This window comes from Ptychodera flava, chromosome 2, assembly GCF_041260155.1.
Source record: "Ptychodera flava strain L36383 chromosome 2, AS_Pfla_20210202, whole genome shotgun sequence".
NCBI lineage: Eukaryota > Metazoa > Hemichordata > Enteropneusta > Ptychoderidae > Ptychodera > Ptychodera flava.
This window is the reverse complement of record NC_091929.1, coordinates 33,889,487-33,902,830: the sequence shown is the minus strand read 5'-3', so window position 1 is coordinate 33,902,830 and position 13,344 is coordinate 33,889,487. Positions and strand designations below refer to the sequence as shown.

The 13,344-nt window shown below is 40.4% G+C and overlaps 1 protein-coding gene across 2 annotated transcripts; it reads right to left on the bottom strand.

Annotated features, from left to right (window-relative positions):
• Positions 1–4,448: 4,448 nt before the first annotated feature.
• On the bottom strand, positions 4,449–13,137 carry LOC139119488 (uncharacterized). 2 transcript variants are annotated; one of them, XM_070683338.1, is made up of 4 exons: positions 12,903–13,137; positions 7,660–8,721; positions 6,596–6,793; positions 4,449–6,201 (listed from the first exon to the last, which is right to left on the bottom strand). In XM_070683338.1, the coding sequence occupies exons 2-4, from the start codon at positions 8,699–8,701 to the stop codon at positions 5,927–5,929; spliced, it is 1,515 nt and encodes a 504-aa protein (XP_070539439.1). In that variant the 5' UTR covers positions 8,702–8,721; positions 12,903–13,137; the 3' UTR covers positions 4,449–5,926. The 2 variants fall into 2 exon arrangements, with proteins under 2 accessions (XP_070539439.1, XP_070539447.1); XM_070683346.1 differs by lacking the exon at positions 12,903–13,137 and having other exon boundaries at positions 4,849–6,201; positions 7,660–9,291.
• Positions 13,138–13,344: the final 207 nt, after the last annotated feature.

The following is a 13,344-nucleotide window of genomic DNA, read 5'->3' as shown; positions in this document are numbered from 1 at the left end:
ACTTCTCACAGGCAACTGGGTCCAACTTCCTGCAACCCGCTTGGCCTTTTCAAGTTTGTCCAACCGAGAACAATGATAAAATTTCCCCGCTCACTGATCATAAACTGAATATGCCCATCCACCCTTAATCATCAGCCGATCACCGACTGTCCGTCAAGAACCCATTTGCGTAATGTTACGGTCCCTGATATTTTGGTGTTAATGTTGTGAGATATCGCTTTGAAATGCTGAGACACACAGTGACCTCGATTGTCACGTTCAACAACATTCATGCAAAATAAAAGGATGATGGGATGACGTCATCGGCGAAGGTTACGGACACGGGCGTGTCTGAAATGAATGCAAATTGTGTGAAGTCATCGATCGCACTTGCTACAAATTATAGATTTGTGATTTGCCCTTTGTCATGAATTTCTGCTTCTTGTGTGTGATTCAGTTTAAATTTTAATCGGTGACCGTTCAAGGCTATAAATTTGTGTGTTTTGGATTGTTAGAAGATTAGTCGTCCACTACTCCATGGTCACTATATCGGTTCCCTACAAATTTCTGTCACGCCCCGACTCCGTCTGCCGCGCCATTCTGTTAAACCCCACAAGAGTTACTGAAACTTGTCAAGTACAGATTAGTAAACGTTAAATCGATTTTGTAATTTCACTTTAAAGGTTCAGATAAGCGCTAAATAGTCGTGATTTTATTGAGCTCATAACATCTCGTTGTAAATTACGGACGCACGTTCAGATATCAAAGCGCTCTCGAATGAATCTCATCGTTAGAGCGCATCAGGGTTCCGTGTTCGGGCGTGCGTAAGCTGCGTTCGGGTCCATACTTTTACGTATATAACGCAAGAATTTGACAAATCATCAAAAATCGATTTTGGTCAATATCAAATCCATTACGCAGTCTTAAACACAGGTACACCAAAACGGTATAACCACGTATGACAAGACACATTTCTGAGTTGACTTGTATGGCTTGTCGGTTTTGAAACGGTTTAGTACGTCTATTATCTCAATACACAGAGTTTCACAGCAGCTCTCGTTATGCTCAGTGCTCAGCTTCGGAGGTTATCCCAGTATGGCAAAACAAGACTATAGGGCTAAATAGATAACGCATAACAGGCCTGTAGGTTTGAACTCCGAACGCATCGTCTGCTTCGATGATTTATTTTGACATGGAAGCTAATAATGGCGTGTTCTGTCACCAAAATAGCTATAAAAGCGCCCACGTGCTTGAAAATATTCAGTAGAATCGCCTGAACTGAAAATCAAGTGTGTATTTCCAGATGTGGAGATTAAAAAACAAATATTCCTATACTGTGGCCGAAACGCTATGTTTTGTGGCCCGCATATCAAATATCGAAATTGGCGGCAAATCGGTCTACTTTTGTACATCCATGGTGACACATACGATCGGCTGACGCACGCTGGTAGGTTGCTTTCTTGCTTCAAGGATAAAGATACGAGTCAATTCATTTGTCATTGTATCGACCGAGGAGTTCGGCAGAGTCACCTAAACCATAGCCCCTAGGCGATATGCTTAAACCCACGCTGCCATGACCCGAGGCCATACACAACCCAAATCAGAAAACTCTGGTAATAATTTGTTTTACTATTCTATTGTCACAAACTGCTATTAATGACCACAGCTAGGCACACTGATTATATATTTTTAAGTTTTTCATTTGTCGAACTTCTGTGATAATGTTTTCCGTCAAATGCACAGTCCGGTGCCACTGTGATTGTATTCTGTTCCGTGCTATATATGTTTCTCGTATGTATCTGTTCAGTTGCATTTTATATTCATTTATCCCTACTACAGAATGGTCCAACAGATCGTCAGAAGAATTGGGACTTAAGAAAGTTCACAATGGAAAACTGAACGCGTTAATTTCTTTACTGGAGAAAATCGATGTTTCCGCTGACGATAGTTCAGTGGTTCGATTCGCGCTCCGACAGTTTGTCACTGTCATTTTAGAATCTTGTGATCTGCCGACAGATTACCAGTAAAACGCTACTTGTGTAACTGTTCGTCGTCTTTCTAACAGAAGAGGTGCTTTAAAAATTTCAAAAACCTAAGGAATGTAGTAGTTTTCACTGCAAATTGTAATTTAAGAACGTCTCGGATCATGAATGCACCACAAGATCGATGCAACTTGAAGGTGGAAGGTCAACCTTTCGTTCGAGACACGGGAGAGACAGGCCATCAATATCATTAGCTGGCGAATAATGCTGTTCTATATATCAAGACACTCAACTTACACCGACTTTTGTGATCTAGGCACAGTTGCCCTTGGTGGTCATGAGCCTCTGCCGTAGACTACATCGTGCTACCGTTCAGCCAAAAGTACATCATTCTATGGTCACACAAAGTCAGCCGACTCACGGTCCCTCTACAAAACCGTGGCCGACTGTAAAAAAACGGACACTCGTCAACAGCAGTGACAGCAGCATAGACAATGCCTTACCCGATGTTCGGACTCGCGCATACACTGGAGAGTTTACATGTAAGGGTAAAGACTCTGTGGTTTGTAATATAAACCACAGGGTGTTGTCTAAATGTCCGTCCCCAGGGGTGGGTAGGTGTTTCGTTGTATTGCTAATAAAGATATATTCTACCAACCTTTGGTGTTTTGGTCTTAAACTTAGCACTGCCCTTGACAATCAACATGCTGTATCTATTATCTGATGAGTTTGGGTGCCTAATTGGCCAAAGTAAGCAAGGGTAAATTACTAAGCTGTGGACGCTGTCACCAGATTATCACCGGATTAAATTTGACAAAGTCAACAACGAACGCGCCAGTAAGGTATAACTGAAGACCTTGCTGGTGCGTTCGTTGTTGACTTTGTCAAATTTAATCCGGTGATAATCTGGTGAGAGCGTCCACAGATTAGTAATTTACCCTTGATTACTTTGGCTAATTAGGCACTCAAACTCATCAGATAATAGACGCAGCATGTTGATAAAACGTATACGCAAGATTGTCAAGGGCAGTGCTAAGTTAAGACCGAAACACCAAAGGTTGGTAGAATATATCTTTATTAGCGATACAACGAAACACCTACCCACCCCTGGGGACGGACATGTAGACAACCCCTGTGTATAAACATAGACAGGTTCCTTTATACAAACATGTGGCGTTACTCACCTCTGCAATAGGCCAGTGCAGGGCTGCCCGGTTCACAACACTTGCTGACCAGCTCTCAAAACTGTATTGAATGAAATCGTCAGGTTCCAACCTGCTATGAAAATCACGTGTAAATCATTGTTGTACGTGCACATCACAGGAAAGACCGAATCCTATGGTGGATTACTCGTCGTCCACAGTTGTCCTGGATTGCGTTATGGGGAAAGGGCTACCCTCGATGACGTGTAACGTTCACACGAAGTGACTTCAACCCTCGGCCCCTGTTTTGCTAACCGGTCGAGCATGCAACTACAAGTTTCCTGTGTACGTGTGTGGGCGCTATTCACATGGTAATTGGACCAATTGCAAGCCAGCAAGCATGACATCATCTGCTATATATAGCATACGGTAGGGGAAACCCGCCGTTGCCGTGACGATAACAAACAAACCAAGCTATACGGTGTCAGTGTTCACCAACATATCAGAGCTGCGTTCTTGCTAAATCATCTTCCGAAGAAGACTGCATATCTCAGTGAGTGTCGTCAACAGATTTATTCTGAATGTAGCAGCCTAGATAAAAGCGAACAATGCAAACACACAGAACCTGATAGACCTTGCAATGACATAATTGTGTCACCATCAACTACATTATTTCCCCGACCCCGGTGACCTTTGACTAGACAAGTTAATGATTTCGACCAAACGGAGGAAAGAAACCTAATTATACACTGACCACCTAGTACATTCCACTCATCTCAATAGACGCTTTGCAGGGCGCGAAAGACCGATTATTTTTCATAGAAGAGGGTACCGAAATTAGTGAAAATTGGCCCAGCATATTAATTAAACCATGCACTTCCCATGGGCAGTGTCAGCCACATCAAGAGGCCAACATTCACGTTTAGCAAGTTATAGGAAATATGCTTAGTAAACCTTATGAATATCGGTTTTCAGGCGTAGATATTATAGATTGACGAGACATTGTTTGCTTCAAGGCGTTTTGGAAACAGAGACAGGCGTAGAATGATGAATACACGTAGGGGATAGACAGAAACAAGAGACTAGCAGAGACTGATAGGCATAAACAACGAGACAGATAGACAGACTGACAGACGGACGGACAGACGGGCGGGCGGACGGACAGACAGATACAGCGCTACCGGAAAATAATTGCACTCTGTAGAGGCCAATACATGCAAAAGGGAAATAGTGATTTGCAAAATTCGGCGACTTACGAAGTCCGTGTAAGTGCGAATTTGAACACTTGTACGTACGACTATCTTTAAAAAAAATTAAAAGACTGGATATACCGCTGCATTCAATATAAGGCGTTTAAATAGAATTTTATTTCCACAGCAATAAACAATACACATAATGGACTAGTAAGCACAGCAACACACATGATAATACATCTAATGCTCATTGTTCATGATCACGTGGTCTGCGTGGTTTACACAATATAATTCCAAGTGGTAGCTTGGTCGTCTCTCAAAGTTTATCCATGCAAAGCCGTAAATGTACAATATCCTTATCGAGTTCCCGTGAAGCTGCACACACAAAAGCTGTGACCAAGTGCAGCGGAGATTGGACGAAGCTAGACGGAATTCCTGCGTAAATGCTAATATGACGTCATGACAAAAGCCTCTCCGAGGAGTTTTATTGATAATGCGTGGATCATTATGTCTGATGAAGGACAATTTAAATAGTAAAAACAACACAAAATATGTTCTCATACTTTAAAACTTTAAACCATTATCCAACCATTAGAATCGCCTCCGAGGTTCAAAGGTCAAGTGATAAACTCGTATTGTCTATTAACAAAATGCACAAAATGGTACTTCACAATGACCACTCTCGGGGCGAATATTATAGACATTAGGAATAGCTTTTTCTCAAAATTTCATCACGCATGCTCAGATTAGAAAAAAATATCCAGACTTTCATATTTGGGCAATTATGATACTGTGATAGCTCGATAATGAGTTTCTTCCATAAAAAAAAAACATCCACATTCTTTGCAGATCGTGAAAACGCCAATCATACCCATGCCGCCCCATTGAAACTCTTGTCCCACGTTGAATTGATGCTTTAGACCCAAGTCCTGATTTAAACTTGTCGGCCTGGGAACAAAGCCTAAGTAGAATAGCCCCTTCATTTTACAAGTCCATTAATTCTTCCCAATTTCAAATCAAAGATATGGAGCTTGTTAATTTCTCAGTTCAATTTCTGCATAGTGAATTCACGTATTATGTACAAAAAACAGGGGTATGACTGGCCATCTGGATAATTACAGGAAAAGAAAGCTTAGAATAATGGTTTATTACTGACAAGCACACGCAATCTCGATACAAAAATGGCGAGCGACTTAGCCTATTCGCTTGTCTTTATCCTTGAAAAGAACAATTTGGATAATAAATTCGATGAAAACGTTTCTTACAAATCTCAAAAACACATGTGAACTACTATTTCGATTTTCCTGTCTGACAATCATCGCAGTGATGTCGTCATCATTAGCAAATTTCAGATTTATTGATGATGTGTGATTTGATGAAAGGGCTCTTTAGTGAATTTTCGACTCTTTAAATTTGGCGGCTACTTTTTATATCTCTTCGCTATCTTTGGTTTAGACACAGTTTACCATCAGCGATGTCTGTCAGCTTTGCCTGTCTGTCTTACAACATTTTGTACAATGTCGTTCAGGCGAACAAAATCTATCTGCCAACTATCTGTCTTCTATTTCTGTCTACCACTCTTCATTCCCATGTTGTATGTCGCTTCATTCAACAACCTCTCTTAGAGCTTCTAGAACTGGTTGGCTGTCTGCCGTTCCCGAATCTGCAGCAAAGCCCGAACGATGGTTTCCACGCATGCGCCTTTCATGCCAACTGTTTTCCTCCACTGAAGCAAGATTTCCATCACTATTTCCTTTCCGTCATCTTTGAACTTCTCGCAAATCCATTCAACATCCGTCTTCTTTAAACCAAGAGTGCGTGCCAGCTTTGGGTAGACATTTGGACCAATATTCCTGGCGATTACGTCCAACAAATTGTCGTCCAACGGTTTGGTACATTTGTAATCTGAAGGAAGAACGTGTATTCATTGCATTAGCAAAGAAAATGACACGTATGTATGTATGTATGTATGTATGTATGTATGTATGTATGTATGTATGTATGTATGTATGTATGTATGTATGTATGTATGTATGTATGTATGTATGTACGTACGTACGTACGTATGTATGTATGTATGTGTAATCATCTAGTATCTATGTCTATCTGTCTATCTATCTATCTATCTATCTTTCTATCTATCTATCTATCTATCTATCTATCTATCTATCTATCTATCTGTGTCACTACTCCATCCACCCATGCATTCATCCATCCCGGATCCATCCATCTATCCACCTATCAATCACCCCCCTTCATCAATACTTGCATCACAATATCTTTCATATTTTATACCTACCCCTCAACACTTTATAAACCGTTTCCAGATCTTCAACTTTCTCAGACAATCTATTGATTTCCAACATAATACCGTCCATCCGTTTATCGTGCTGTTTGAAGTCACGCTGAATATCTTGGCGCAGTTTGGCGTTGGCGGCGTTCACTTTCTCGTCAACGATATCGGCTATCTGTGGGCGTAGGTTGGCCGCGACGGCATCTAGACAGCAAAAGTCAAATATGGACATTTAAGGTAGTTCGCGCCTCGAATGTGAAAGACTTCAACTTTTGCTCAAACTTTCCTCAGTTGAACTATCAACCGTTCTCCCACCAAATGTAAACTAAAACTCGAGGGTCACGTGCAAATTTCAGTAGCAGAGAAAGAAATTGCCTTAGATTTACCGATATTTGAAATTCAAAATATCCGCCATCCCTGTGTTAACTATGCGAAAAAAAAATAAAATTTCGATTCAATTTTTCAAAAAGTGAGCCGGTGATTTTTTTACACCAAGAGCTTAAGAATAAGCCCCACAAGAGGTAGATCAGAAATGTGCGGGGGGAAATTGAGAGTTCGAATTTCTGTCCTGGAGGTGCATTTCTGCTATGTGTTCGATACAAAAGATGTATAAGGTGTTGTATTTATGCGCTTATTCAGACTTCAAATGTGTCACTCGAGTAGATCTCCTCAATAAACTTTTTCAGAGGCCAGACTTCAAATGCCACAATAGCTTGAATTGGTATACACAAGTATACTTCTACGGTATTAATTCGATTTGCAGGTCACTGCTTGTTCTGTGAAATACAGTGTCTTTCTAACTATACGCAGATTGTGGTCGTGTTGACTGTCCTATGCAATGGAATCAATACTTACAGAATAATTAAGTCGCTGTGATTCTTAAGATGCAAGTTTGATCAGAAAGAGATTGGTCTGTGACATTGTAGTGTATTGGATCCCAAAATTCAAAAACATGTTTGTACATCGTGGTAAAATCTCATACAAGGAAATTTTCTTTGTGTTCATCTACAACCATGTGTGGGCCCGGAGGCGGACATTTAAGCAAAACTGTTTTTGGATATTGTACTTACCGCCCACCTCCTTGATGAGCAAATTTCTGTCAATCAAAGGCCTGACTTGATTTTCTGTGTCGCTGCTGGACGAAATGTTATAATTTACCGTGGAACAGTTCGTAAAGGAAACCTGTGAACGACCTGTGTCGTATGCACTTGTTGAACTAGACAAAGAAAGAGCGGGACTGACCCTGCCATCCTGGGCGGATTCTTCGCGCGGAGGCCGGTGACTCGATGGTCGGTCGTCGCGGTGTTGTGATGTTGTGCTCTCGGGGCCTGAGTGATTTAATCGCGGGGACCTTGGCGAGATGTGACTGTCGTGTCTGTCAGGCTGCGGGGATATCGGCTCCAACACCGCTTTCACTCCATCCAATCGCAAAGAAGAGTTTGGCGATGACTGGAGGCTTGCCCGACGTTTTGGCTTGGGTTTCACCCTGTGCTCGAGGGTCGGGGATCTATGCCGTTGGGGAGGTGGCAAGCTACCTTCAAGTCGTTTGATGGGCTTGGAAAAGGAGGGAGACCACCCCGTTTTCATATTATTGGTTAGCTTCTTAGCCGCATCTATCATGTATGGTATCAAGCTAAAAATTCGGCCATAGCGTTTCTTCCATGCCACATCCTCGGTAAGCTTATCCACCTCTGGGTGAAGATTTTTCGGAACTTTACCAACATGAGCAATTTCACCAAACTTTTTCAATTGATCGTTGAACTCATGTTCTAATTGTCCGCACATCTGTCCTAAGTCGATATCTGGGTTCGGCCTGTACTCTGTCAGCTCGTCGTGTATTTTTCTAAGATCGGTGATAATAACAAGGAATTTTCCGATGACCTCGGCAAAGTTGTGTGAAGTCACGGTGTCGTGGCATCTCTGCACCTCAGCAAGTGACGTCACTTCGTTCAAACCGTCCTTCGCCGACTTCAGGAAAGAGTTTGCAAGAATGATGGACGAAGAAAACTTCTCATGTTTCGCTTTCAGTATCTCCCAGGAGGTTTGAATCCTGTCGAGTTTCTCTCGGAAATAGCCGTAAGCTTCTGGCGTGTTGATTTTCTGATGCGCCATTTTATTCCGTCTTATATCGGCTACGACATGGAAATAATAAGAAAGGGTGGTATATTAATTTTCCGTGATTTTTTCATAAACGCTAGTTAGGTGACACGCCCGGCGAAATTCGAAAGAGCCAAGAAGTACCTCAGAATCTTCACTCAGGTAAACTATTTCTGTTACGGTTACGATACGGTAAACGGGCGCTCCTTGAATGAGAGTATACTCAGTTGATCGTCAGTTGATTTGAACATTACAGAGGGGCCGCCCCGTAAGTTGGCAACGTCCAGTTTCTAAACGCCTCGTTAAAGCTGACTTGGCAAATCGAAATTTGACCTACTTTTATTCACAGAAAATGCAAACAAAATAAAACGGTTGAACTATGGCTCACCACTTGAAACATGAGACAGACCTTCTGTAGAAAAAAAAAATTAGTTTTACCACTGGTACAATTTTCCGAAAGAGGGCAGTAGAAGTCACTGTCATGATTTAATTTCAAGTACAGAAGTCCAGTATTTTTTTTTCAATTGTTTATCCCAAAACTTGCAAAACTTACACTGGGCAGTTGTTTTCAATTACTGTCCTACGCGATCCCTTTGATTGAATAAAGGATAGTCTGAATTGACGTCAAAGGGGTTAAAGGTAACGACTATTGTATTCGACGTACAAAGAAGGGTCGAACAATTGTGTCTGGAGCAAAAGACCAGAATGACTATTGCGCAGATCACTTGACTAGAGATTGCATGAAGATGAATTTGTGAAGTTTTGTCCATACAGGCTGCGCTAGAAACACTAAAATGTTCGTGGTTAGCGCCGGCGGATTTTATTGAAGTTGAAATATTTGAATTATTTGAAATTCAAAATGATTTTCAGTGCTGTACAAACAACGGGAAAATAAATTTCCAATTTTACAAAAAGAAGAAGGTTAAGACATGTGTTTTTTCATCAAAGTTGCAGATACAGACCAGGAAAAAAGACAGTTGGAATTTTTAGAGTCCAAACATATGCTAACGAAGCGTATGAGAATGTTGTTCTAACACGATTGGAACTAATTTGGGATAATTGGATTGGCAACATTTCTCAAGAATTTTAGAAATTTGTCTAATATTACACTACATTTTCTTACCATCTTTAAAATTTTATTCAAAATTTACGATGCTGTTGAATTGTTATGAGTAAGAATCAGTGCATGATAGTATCTAATGCAATATTGTTCAAAACATTTGAACAATATTCATATTTGAATGAAAATATGAGAGTTTGTCTGTAGTATCTTCATTACTGAAACAGTAGTAATAATCTCAGTTTGTCACTTTTCCTCGACCAAAATGAAGATTTTCGATTGATTTACAGTTAAGTCAGTCAGGGTCAATTAAAATGTGCCCTGACTCAATTTAATGTTTTAATAAGCCTTAAATTCACGAAAAAGTCAGGGGCATTTCAAAAGTGCCCTGACTCAAAAGTCGTTAAGTAGAGAAATTTTAAGCATTTTGTCTCATTTCTTTAGTACATTTACACAAAAATGAACTTTTTTTCATGAAAATGAATCCGATGAAAGAGGTATGCAATAATCGTTGTGTTTTCGTTGTTTTGTTCGATGAGAACAATATTTCAAATTTTACACTATTCTTTCATTTTGTAAAATTTGAGCTGTAAAAATTTCGATTTCGTTACATTTTTCTGATAATTATTCTCATCCAATTTTCCCAAATTAGTTCCAATCGTGTTGTTCTGTTAAAGTTTTCCTGAGACTGCCTGCATATAAGAGCAATTGTGGCGTTCGGTACGATTAAATAGCCAGGAATTTTAGCTAAGGTGAAACGTTGGCCGACTTGAATAACTATATGTCAATGATTTATCATGCGAGATATCGCACGGCGTTAGCATCACCGTCTCTTCAGTTGTAAACCAAACAAATAATAAAAATATACTGTGTCTGCCCCCCCGAGGGATCCTGTATATGGATTCGAAACTTCTGGGAGGTTGTCGCGTCGGAATTTTTCAGGAAAAACTTTAGCTCGTTGAGACCAAGAAATAGAGAAAAACATCCCTTAGCGTTAAATTTGATAAGTCGAAAACGGATGGTCGAGAGGAGGTTGACGGGCTGTATCTCCTCGACATAATTCTGTCACACTGGCCCTCACATTGTTCCGGAAACACGCCGAATCTCGCAGTCTCTTTGCAACGATGGTATTCTGTCAATAGGCTGTCAATATTCAAACAGTAAAATGACAGTTTCATTTGAATCACGGATCAATATAGCCAGATTCATTACAAACTACGGAGATTGGATTGACCGACAAGCTGTTGAAATAAGTACACCCTGGTTAAATTGACAGCTTTAAGTTCAAGTTTATGGAGGCATATTTTCAATTTGATGGTGAAGACGAGAGAAAAATTGTTACGGATGTAAAACTCATTGAAAAACAAATTTGGACTGTAACGTATAAACTATGTGTACACATGTACGCAAATATCGTAGTGCTCATGCGTAGCTTGGAAATTAGAAGATTTCAAGCATTACAGTTTAAGGAAGTAAAAGCGCAACGTAATTGAATGACTTAAACTTGCACTCACTTTCCTCAAGGAAGCTTTCAACCATTCTCTCAACAAATCAAGGACAAAAATCAGGGGTCAGTTTTGGCACAGGAGAAATATATACCTGATATTACCGATAGTTGAAATTCAAAATGGCTGCCATTCCCGTGTTAACTCTATGGGGAAAAATAAATTTTTGATTTCTACAAAGTTAAGACAGTGTAAACTTTACTTTCTCTAAGAGCTTCAAACTGGGCCCACACGAGTGGTAGACTAGAAAAGCATTCGTTTTTGGAGACTGAAGATTAATGGCCACGCCTTTGGTTGCGGACTAAAATAGACTTTCTTTGGGGCTCTAAATAATGGGATGGACTTTTGTGCTCCAAGGATTTCCCAGAATTTCAGGGCATATCGATCTGACTTCCGTGGACTTAGAACAAACACCTATCTTCTATGAATATGTTTTACCTTGCACCCATTACGTAATGTGCTATGTTTCAATATGAGACGGAGAGAACTGGTTTCTCTGAAACTCTGGGTCATGTGAAATTTTGCGACTACACTGTCAGGCAAGCATAACTTCTACGACGTTGTCAACTGTATTCAACTAACACACATATTGCTAACAATCCCCCTGAGCGAAAAGTGTGTTTTATGCATTTGGTTAAGGTAGAACGCGCCTCGCGGACTGATATTTCGACTCTCAAACTTTTCCAATATAATTCTTTTTTGCCTACATAGCACTTGCTGGGCTTCATTTTTAAGCTTATGGAGTAAATAAAGTTTAGTTTCCGCTGGCACAGTTTTGTAAAAATCGGAAATTTTATGATTCCCCCACAGAGATAGCACATGGATGGCGGCCATTTTGAATTTCAAATATCGGTCAATATTGGGTGATTTTCTTTATTATCAAAATTTGCACGGTGACCTCCGACTTCATTCTTGATGCCTAAGGTTGAAAATTTGCTGGAGGATAGTGTAAACTCTAATTTGCGAGGCACGAACTACATTAAGTACCCTTCGAGTGAAACATTGGTCTTTAAGAGATTACAGTCACAGTTACTTCCATACGTAAATACTGAAAACACTTTTGGTAATTTGTGTCTCTAGATCTGTGTTCATATGAAGTGAAATTTTTCGTCAAATAATCTTGTTGGAAGCTGACAGACAGACGGAAGGCAGTTGAAGAGGCAGACGGAAATAGTCACTAACACAAACAGGGACAAAGCTGGTTTGAATACACTGGTAATGTGGGCATGTACACGACCGCGGCCTTTATTTTCAGTGGCCATATTAAGAGACAATTACCATATATGTTTGCAATGCTCGTCAACTCGTTATTGACTATATGTGTTCTTTGTCAAACCGCGTAATGATATTTAAATAATTTTCACATAAGGATATTTTTATTTGTTAGTAACGTTTAACAAAAACAACACATGAATGCAAAACATCATAAAGGAAAACCTCTTCAATGTCCAACACTTGACTTGAGTAGAATTTCAGTTTTAATTTGAATCAGACAAATAATGCGTCATCGAAATATCCAGGGTACCTTTGAAAGTCAGTGAAAAAAGGTGTGTTTATAAGCGTCACAATGCTTCCCACGCATACCTGGGGCAACCTTGAAGAAAACGAGAATCAAAGGTCTAATGAGATAAGTTTATTGTAATACATTTACCTTAAAACTACGCCTGCTTTACGCTCGATTCGTCATCTGTTCCACTCATTTGTTCCGGTATAATTACATATTCCGTTTCAATCATGTTATGAGGACGTCGTCTTCCACAATGAGCGAGACTCGTGGATTGTACCGCGAATTTTGGCCGGCCGGCGTGCACGGGCGTCATGGCTTAAATTAGACTCAGCTTGTGTTATTGCCATTGGCTCCTTGCCAGGTATCCGAACTGCTGTAATACCCCTTCGATCGGAACAATTAGACATTGGGACTTGTTGGCCTACTGTTAACAGTAGTGGGTGGTAAACCACTTGCGAATTGGTGACCGTTGATTGGTCGAGCGGTGATCGTGGTGAAAGAGGCCTAATCTTGCGAGGGGAAAGCCGGTGTGCACGGGCGTATCCAACAAATTCAAAACGAATCGCCAAAATTATTACATCTGAAG